At 46.9% G+C, this 10000-nt stretch overlaps 1 protein-coding gene across 1 annotated transcript; it reads right to left on the reverse strand.

Moving 5' to 3' along the window:
- Positions 1–1269: 1269 nt before the first annotated feature.
- LOC115534605 (terminal nucleotidyltransferase 5A) lies at positions 1270–7101 on the reverse strand. Its single transcript, XM_030345699.1, has 3 exons — positions 7000–7101; positions 5952–6897; positions 1270–4330 (listed from the first exon to the last, which is right to left on the reverse strand). Exons 2-3 carry the CDS (start codon positions 6378–6380, stop codon positions 3509–3511), a joined length of 1251 nt encoding a protein of 416 aa, XP_030201559.1. The 5' UTR covers positions 6381–6897; positions 7000–7101; the 3' UTR covers positions 1270–3508.
- Positions 7102–10000: the final 2899 nt, after the last annotated feature.

Below are 10000 nucleotides of genomic sequence, written 5' to 3' on the forward strand. Positions count from 1 at the left end.
GCCTCCAGCAGACTAATAAGCAATGATAAGCATAAATAAGCAGAAGCAATTATAAAAACGTCAGCGAGCAAGAGAGTGTGAGAGAGAGAGAGAGAGAGAGAGAGAGAGAGAGAGAGAGAGAGAGAGAGAGAGAGAGAGAGAGAGAGAGAGAGAGAGAGGAGAGAGAGAGAGAGAGAGAGAGAGAGAGAGAGGAGAGAGAGGAGAGAGAGAGAGAGGAGAGAGAGAGAGAGAGAGAGAGAGAGAGAGAGAGAGAGAGAGAGAGAGAGTGTGAGAGAGTGTGAGAGAGAGAGAGAGAGAGAGAGAGAGAGAGAGAGAGAGAGAGCTGTGAGGACAAGGGAAAAAGAGATGGAACATGAGAGTTGTGTAAAGAAGGGAACGATGAGAACAGAATGGAGGCGTCGGACATGACATCTGGAGGTCCTTGGTTGTCTTGGCATCACAGTGACGCAGAGCGTCGAGCCAGGCCACAGTCCGGCTGCCAGCATGTGTTTCTGGGGGAACAAGGCTCGGCCGGCAGTAAGGTCCCCACACTGCGTTTGTAGGGCCCTTGAACGGCCAAGCCTGGCAGAAAGACCTTAGGACTGACGACTGTTTTCAATAGACTCCTAAGAACCTGGAATGGAGTGCGATTAGCTAATGTCAATGCGCTGGATTTTTAGTCTTTGTAGTATCTTTGGAGTATGACCAATTGTTGTAAGTTGTGTTGTTTGTTTTGTGTTGAATTTCCCCCTGTGCTGCGATACTAACTATCCTTGTGACCAGATTACCCTTTTCAAAATCGATTTTTTTATCTCAATGTGTTTCAACCTGGATGAATAAAATAAAAATAAAGCCAAGAATCTTTCTGACATGGTCTGGTGGCAAGAGGCTAGCTCGCCTATCGCTAATGGCTAGCTAGCTGCAATAGCCACAGAGGATTCCATCACGTTTGCAGGCTACAAGCTAGCGGTGCCAGGCCTGCCTGCTGGGATCCTGCAGTTAGCTATCTGGGGCCGTTCACCCTGTCAAAAGCCATGGCCAACCCTGGATTACTCAGCCTCTTTGTCTGCCTGCTTTTCCCTCTCTTATTCTCTCATTGGCCTGATTTAGTGCTAAATATCAGTCTTCCTCCATTTTACAATAATCCCAGTTGGGAAGTGAGGTTTTGTTTAAATGTAAAGTCATCTCCCTCTTTTAGAAAACTAGCATATTCACAGGGAGACATGATACTTTCTTCTCTGGCACTATAGTATATAATATCATGTTGATTGAATTGAAGAGAAGAAAAGAAAATGTTTGGTTGTGTTTTTATTATTATTACTCCATTCATCTTAAGACAATACTCTCCAGTAATAATTAGGTCCCACACGTGTGGCATTCAAACCTCTGAACAGAAAAGTGACACAATCTCTTTTGAGCAATGAAAAAAAAAAACATCTGACACAGCTGAAAACACATCAAGTATCACGCCCAGTCGCAGCCACTGCTCTTCAACAGTGTAGTATCATAGAAAATCTCACAAAAATACTCTTTATACTCGACAACTCAACCTCACTAGTCTCCCTATGGCCGCGGCCAGACACAAACTGTACAAAAATAGAGGTCAATAGAAAAATAGGATATCTGACGAGAGGTTTGGTTCGAGGAACTTCTGAAACTCAAATTCCCCATCCAAGAGTTGAAACATGCTGTAGTCCACCCTTGGTTTAGATTTTTCCCATTCCCTGCATATACTGCGATTATCCTTATCTCTATTTCCACAAATGGACATTACTTTTCTGTGTTTAGTCAGAGCACAACCAGCTGCCCGTCAAGCCCCAATCCCCCGTATCTCAAAGAAAAATACAAGTTAAAAACACACAAAGAACTAATGTTTCTTTTGTGTTCCAACGTCAGAGTTTTCTTCTGGGTGGGGGTGGGGGGGATACCAGCCTGTATGACTACAAGTTGTATGTCCTCACTTCAGGCCTATCAATATCTACTTAGACATACATTACCTGTGTGTGTATACACAATGCAACCTCCACGCCTCTGACAAACATGCCGTTTGTATTAGCGCCACATAACCATGGAGACCAACTCTGGTGATGTGTGTTGCGGGGTTTGGCAAGTCTCTCACCTCCCTCTCCTTTTTGTCCTTCTTCGTTCTTATCTCACACACACACACACACACACACACACACACACACACACACACACACACACACACACACACACACACACACACACACACACACACACACACACACACACACACACTCACTCACTCATCAACCTCCCTGCCCTTCCAGCTGGTTTTGCATTGGTCCGGATCTACTCGGTTGCTCCTTAAGCCTTTGCCCTTAGTATAAGAGATCTATCTCAGTATTGACACTCTTTGGTCCAAAATACATTCATTAACAGCGTAGCCCACACAGGTCCCTTAGGAGCTGAGCCCACCGAAAAAAAAACTTTGCAGGCTGTGAAACACAAGGCGTACTGCACTGCATTTGTTAGAATTAGCCTAGAAAATGTACAGCAGGAAGATGTACCTCTTTACTGTTGCAAGGAAACCAGGAAACATGTACACCCCGAAACCTACAATGAGGACGGGCTCCAGAGTTTAAATGTTTTCAATTTGGGATGCGTGCAGCTGCGCGCGGCCAAAAAAGCGTGTAGCTCGTATTAGAAAACAGTGAGACACTTAGCCATTGTTCTCATTGGGAACCGTGCTTGGTTCAATGAGAACAATGAGAACCAAGGGGGACAAAGACTATACAGCCCCGCCCCAGCTATTACAAAAAAGCGTTCGGTGAGATCGGCCCCTAAAACAGCTCTATAGTCCTCTAAAATCTGTAGGATTTCTTTTTTTTTATCTAGGCACTTTTTTCCTCAAGAGAAAGTTATTTCTGTACAGTGATGAAGCGTGCTTTTGTCCGTTGCGATGACATCGGATAAACATGGCCGACAATGTCCGTCTGCTGCGGGGGGGGGGGGTTCCGCTTCTCATGTAGAGTGCCTCCCACTTCTCTATTTCCACTCGTGGTTCGCAATCGACCTCGCGGATCGCTGTGATCGTCGACCGTAGATTGTTTTTTTGATGCGCTCTTTGTACAAAATTTTAAGTCTTGGTTTTCAGCATAGATTGAAAACCACCGTGTCCGGTATTGCTGGTAGCTCAGACATTCTGTAACACTGTGTATTTAATAGAACGAGGCTATGAGGGTCATTATCATGTTCACCGGACTGAGGGCAATATCTGACACTCACGCTCCCACCACCCACTCTGACAACAATCCCCTTTCCCCCCCGGGGAGAAAAGCCTTTCTCCGCGTCGGGGGGACCTTGATGCAGTGTCTCCCCTTTCCATCCTCTGTTCTCCCATTTCCCCCCGGAACTCCTCAGAGAAAGAAACTCTTCCTCATCATCGCAAAAACGTCAGGGGGAGCCACCATGGACAACGACGACTACAGCGGCAGCGGCGAGCAGCAGCAGCAGCGACGGCAGCACAAGCAGAACACGGGACAAACAACATTTTTGGCCTTTTTTTTTAGTTGCAGGGCAGCCAGGTGGCCTGCTGGTACACGGGGTGATACGGCGGCGGGTGGTAGTGGCGTGACGGCGAGGGCGGACACGAGTACACCGGCTGCACCTGCGCCACGTAGTAGTTGCTGAAGTTGCCGTCGGCCACGTACGGCGCCGGCTGGTAGAAGCAGGTGACGTTGGCCGCGTTGGGGATGGCGTTCTGCTCGGCGAGCACGCGCAGCGCCAGCGACGAGATGAGGCTCAGCGTCTGCCGCCGCTCGTGGCCCATGAGGCACACGGTGCTCTCGCGCACCACCTCGTACAGCGTGGCCAGGTAGTCGTACTTGCGGTCCTCCAGGCCCACAAAGTGGTTCTGCAGGTAGGACTCCAGCTTGCGCCGCTGCTCGCCGATGTCCGAGAAGTCGATGAAGAAGCGCGAGCACATGTAGCGCTGCAGCAGCTTCATCTCCGCCGCGCAGGCCGCGCGGAACCCCCGCACCAGCAGGTGGCAGTACTTGAGGAGCCCCCCGCCGCGGATCTCCTCGGGGCTGCGCGTGCAGATGAGCCGCCGGCGCAGGTGGTCCAGGGCGGCGGGGAAGTCGCCGTACACGCTCTCGCCCAGGATGGTGGGGTGGAAGGTGGCGGCCATGGGGTGCTCGGAGCACTCGTAGAAGAGCAGCAGGGAGTCCAGGCGGATCTGGAAGGAGTCCACGCTGAACTCGAACTGCCGCCGCAGGGAGTCGACGAACTTGAGCTCCACGTTCTTGCCGCGGTTGTTGGAGAGGGAGATGAGGCTCCAGCGGTCTGAGTCGTTGCACACCTTCACCATCTTCTGGACATAGGCCTCCTGGGTGGGGGGGGCAAAGGGGAGAGGTGAGCGGTCAGGGGTGGTTTGAGTTGGACACTGATCATCAGGAGGTCGTGGGGTCAGCTGATGTTGTGCGTTTGCTGTTGGGTCAAAGCGTCGAGCAGGGATCTTTGTTTTTATTGCTTTTTAATTACTCTGTGTAAAGAATATGCTTGTCTAGGGACTTTTCCATGTTCCTAATCTCTCTGGGTCTGCAGACGTTAAGGGGGGGGGTTGGATGCTTTCTCGCCAAGGAATTGACAATTTATTTCTGCTTTGTTCTTTCCTATTTGAGGGCTTAGAGCATGAAATGTGCATCTCGTCTGACCATAGGCCTGCCAAACCAATCCAGACAGCAATTGTAATAAAGGGCTTCATAAGTCAACTTGAATGTCATAGATGCAGCGGAGTACAGGGGTAGAAAAGGTAGAAAAAAGTAACAAAACTTTTTGATTGATATTCATCCGATAATTTAAAATGTAGGTACAGATTTGCAGCCAACCAATGAACAACATGAATCATAAACTATGAAGGATAAATAGAAAAAAGCTTATTTCCATTATTTCCATGTCATTTGTTCTTGAAATAGGTCAAACTTTATTAACTTATCATTTATAATTCAAGTCTCTTTGTTAAGTGCTTTCTGAACATTCAATTTAAGTCAAGTTCATTGCATCAAAGTGAACGTTCCATGTTTCTAATTACATTGATTTATACAAAATTATTCATGGGTTCCGAGTAGCTCTTGCAAGTCCACATCAAGGAAAAGGGCTGATATTGTGGCTGCAGCTCGTTCAGGTGCTAACGGTTACTTTCTCAAGGAACTCCGTAGCCAGCTGATTAATGTGAATCTGACTTAAATTGGATTAGACAGAATCCTCTTTGAAACCCATCGTTCTGACTAGGCCTATCTATCTGCAGCCCTATCATTCTGTTGCAGCTATACATTCAAATACTACATAAAATGGACCCCAACGTGGATGTAGCCTATAAGGTTACAATAGATGGTTGGTCTTGGGTGCAATTAGTTCCAATTGCCCGTCAAATAAGCAGGCCTCCCAAGTAGGCAACCTGAATGCTTATAACATCCTAGTTCCTGCGGTGATTAACGAGAAGTGATAGTGAAATCTCTCTTGGCACTTCGTTGGCGAGTTAGACCAAAGTGTCTGAGCCTGCACAATATTATAGCTACAAATAACAGAACAGGTAACATGTCAAAACTTCCCACCAAGTGGTTCCCAGCCTTTTTGGACACAGACCTCATTTCCAGCTCTAGAAATGTTTGCGACCTCAGCTTTAACATTTGAGCATCTGCTTCCCCTCAAATCATTATTACCCAATTAGCATCTGCCGGTAATATCAGTGTTCCGAGGACGTAATCGCATCGCCCTGCTGTACACTTAGTGATAAGTAGTATTATGCTGCCTCGTGGATATGAATCCTGAGGCAGTCAGATATATAGGCCTACAGGATTTATATGTGACCTTTTAAAAAACTATTTCAAAAAAGTGTTTGTTAAAATGTATCATCAAATGTATACAGTTTATATCAGCAATCTCCCGCGACCACACATGCATATCAGGGGACTCCCCAAAGGTTGAGAACAATGGTGCATGCTGACCTTTAAGGTGACTGGTGTGATCTTCTCCTTATTCACTCCTTCCGGCAGAAAGTCCAGCAATGCATCAAGAACGATATCCTTCACGATTTGAAACTCCAACTCCCCTTTCAGATCGGCACAAAATATCAAGTCCAGGTCCTTCCAGCCCAAACCGCTGTCCTCATGCAGGACGTGGCTGGCGGCGGAGCCGTTCAACCGCACCTCCCGCACATGTATCCGCTTCTCCTCCATGCGACACCGGACCACCTTGACGATGTCCCTCGGTTTCATCTCCAGCGTGGGGAAGTTCCATCGCCCGTGGATGGGAATGGAGCTGGTGAGTATGGCGTCCAGCCGCTGCACCTGGTCCCAGTTTAGGACGCTGAGGTTGAGGCTGTCTCTGTCTAAGCAACTGTCCACAGGAGGCGGCGAGTCCGCGGGCTCGTCCATCTTGCCGGGAGGTAGATATTAGTTGTTCAATGTAAACATACACGTTTATATCGAGTGATTTCTCGTGCTTTGGTCGAGGGGTCAGTGTCCGTGCAGCCCCTTCAGATGACTGCTGGGGCCTGTGCTCTAAATCGGCGATTTACGGTCGCTTCTAGTCGCCAACATGATACGATTCCGTGCAAAATGGTATTTCTGCAGAAACTAGGACGTGCACTGTGGACACGCGTAGCCAGAGATAGTGTAGTCCTACTTCTTACATAAAGTCTGCTAGGCTAGACTAATTCGATTCATCAGCTATTCAAAGCCTTGAGGATAACTCACTCGCATCTGCTGGGTGTCCGTTATTTTCTGACCCGTTCAAAACATGGCACGTCCACAGCATGCATCCACCAACATTGACAGGAGTTCAAAAAAGAACACGCATTCCGAAAAGTAGCCGTTCCTTTTTTTTTCGTCGGAGAAAGTGTCGATTTTACGCACCGCCGTCCGCGCGCGTCCTTCTCCGCTGCTGCTGCTGCTGCATCCGTTACGCACAAATGTTGCAATTATAATATTCGACAATGCACACGTACTTTTGCTTTCTTCAGAAAGTGGTGCGTGAAATTGTATTATGACTTACATTTTGGATTCTTTTTTCGAGGGTTGGCATTGTACAATGCCACAGAAGTCCCGCTGCACAGCTGCTGGAGAAGTTGTGAAAACTAGGAGCCCCGAGCCAGAGGAACTGCGGGGCTTCTCGACGTGATTGATAGCCACGCCCACCAATGGCTGCAGAGCGTCCTCCTTAGTTCTACGCCAAGGCTCCGCTATAGTGATAACAAATTAGCTTATTTTCATGACTTTAGTTAAAGTGATACATTACCGGTTTGATAAGTATAGACTTAACCACCGTGTATTGTTTAGCCACTGTTTATTGTGCAGGCAGTCACACAATTGATTCCCAGTCTGTCACGCTGTGATAATTTTACAAAAAAGTAATACGTGTAATAATGTGTTTGTAAATGTTGCATCTACTCCCATAAAGTTAAATTGTGAACTGTCAAGGGTTAACAAAGAGCGTCAAAATAAGAGGAAGAAAGAATAAAAAGAAGATCAAAAAAATTGTCCACATCGATGTGCAGGACAGATGAGCTGGGAGGTGGAGTTCTAGCGCCCAGCTCTAGACTGTTGTTTTAACTCCTTATTCTCAATAAAACTACAATGCATGGTGATGTGTGTGTGTGTGTGTGTGTGTGTGTGTGTGTGTGTGTGTGTGTGTGTGTGTGTGTGTGTGTGTGTGTGTGTGTGTGTGTGTGTGTGCGCCTTACATGCATCTGTCCATCCATAAATAGAGCATTACACACATCCTGTTCATGCACGTGCATAGCCTTCATACAGTCATACATACATATAAGCACATATCCATACATACATATATACATGCACCCATACATGCATACATGTATATATGCATACATAGATGCATGCATACAAACATTCATATATACATACGTACGTACATACATACAGATATAAACAGACAGACAGACACACACACACACACAAACCCCAAGACGCAAGCACACACGCACACACACAGACTCACACACACACACACACACACACACACACACACACACACACACACACACACACACACACACACACACACACACACACACACACACACACACACACGTATACATTGGCCTGCAAAGAGAGAGCGAGCCTCATTCTGTCCATACATACATTACATTATAGCCTGTAGTCTCGTTAGGCTAAAGGCTAAGCTAGGCTAGGCTAGTTGTCAGGGAGAATTTATCAGTACACAGCTTCACTGGCACATCTGCGTCACTGCAGACGAGCCCATAAACCAGCTTACTGAAGATTAACCTGTATGTGAAGTGACACATACTCTCATACACACACACACACACACACACACGCACACGCACACACATGCACACACACACACACACACACACACACTCATGATGCACACACACACACACACACACACACACATACAAACACACACTAACACACACACACACACTCACGTATACGACTCACACACAAAAACAAAGACATCCGCACACATAAACATTCATCCATGCATTAACGATAACGGTAAAAATGCAAATTTCTCTTATTCCAAATCTTATGTCTGCAATGATTAATGCTGCAGAAAGGGCCGCATTAAGTTTAATCTATGATCTTTCCCACCACAAAATAAATGAGACATTTACACAGAATACATTTTCTTTCATCCACTCCTGTCACACTAAATAGACAAACCATCTACAGAAATACAAATCAGACTTTGGCCACCTGTACTGCAAACAGGCCATCCACATTTTGGATGCAAGGGTTCAGTTTTAAGCATTGTTCTAGGATGCTTTAAATGAATGCTGCGTGGGCTAAATATCCTATATTAAATTGAACAACAGCCTGGGGGTTAATGGAGGTCAATATGAGTCTAGGCCATGCAGGCCTGCTGCTAGACCACATGGTCCACCCCCCCCCCCCCCCCCCCCCCCCCCCCCCCCCACACACACACACACACCCCGGTTCTCATTCACACACTGACTCAGTGACAGGCTCAGAGCCATGGACCGGGACTTACCTGACCTCTGACCCGGGAAGTGGATGACACCAGCTTGGTTCCCAGTGTCTGACGGCATCAGCGGATTTATGAGAGGAGATCTTCCACCAGACCCCTGTTTAGCGGGCCAAAACCTATAGATAGATGCCACATTTGGCAACAGAGGACAAAACCTTGCGCGTGTGCATGCACATGGGTGTCTACGTACGTCTGTGTGTACATGTGTGTGGTTTGATGGATGGGTGTGGGTAGGTGGGTGTTTGTGGTGCATGCATGTGTGTGTGTGTGTGTGTACATTTACATTTACATTAAGGGCATTTATCAGATGCTTGTATCCAAAGGGTCTAGCAAAAAGTGCATTTGTCAGAAGAATGAGAAACGTAAAATGTATCGCTGTCAGTACAGGACGGACATTCGACTGGAAGGAGTGCATGCATGCATCATCAATGCATTGGGTCACTCTGGATTTGCATGCATGTCCCCTTGTTGGTTATTTTCAGTTTGCTTACTGCAAGTTCGTAAGCGTCCGTATACCTTCGTCCACAAACTCTCAATTCTCTTCCTGCTGCCCTCCCCCCCACCCCCCCCCCCTCCCACACTCTCTCTCTCCCAGCCATTCAGCGACATGCCAAAGTTAATTATGAGCTTACGTTGAGCCACGAGAACGGAACAGGCCGCTTTTAAACTCCGCTTACCCCGCCTCCCACATCCGCTCCATCACCTTCTCCACCACCACCAACACCACCACCACCCTCACCACCACCCTCACTGGCCTTTACCCTACAATTAGAACAATCGATTAATTAATCATTCAATTACTTCATGTTGTTTATACTATTGACGATTACACACATGCGCTGTTCCACTGGAGTTGAACAGTAGTTTTATGTTTTACATTTCTTTTGAAATCGAATTCCTTTGGCGTTGTGGTGTTAACTCAAGACAAGGCCACATAGTGTTAGTGCTTTGAAGATGGATAGTGACATTTAGTTAAATATTTTCAGTATGTTTTGACCAATAAATATGATGAGTCGTG

This window comes from Gadus morhua, chromosome 21, assembly GCF_902167405.1.
Source record: "Gadus morhua chromosome 21, gadMor3.0, whole genome shotgun sequence".
NCBI lineage: Eukaryota > Metazoa > Chordata > Actinopteri > Gadiformes > Gadidae > Gadus > Gadus morhua.

Excerpts from the sequence above, each read along its gene's own strand:
- LOC115534605 (XM_030345699.1), bottom strand. The coding sequence starts at position 6,380 with ATGGACGAGCCCGCGGACTCGCCGCCTCCTGTGGACAGTTGCTTAGAC. Across the intron at positions 4,331-5,951 it reads TCACACCAGTCACCTTAAAG|GAGGCCTATGTCCAGAAGAT; the intron begins GTCAGCATGCAC and ends CCCCCCACCCAG.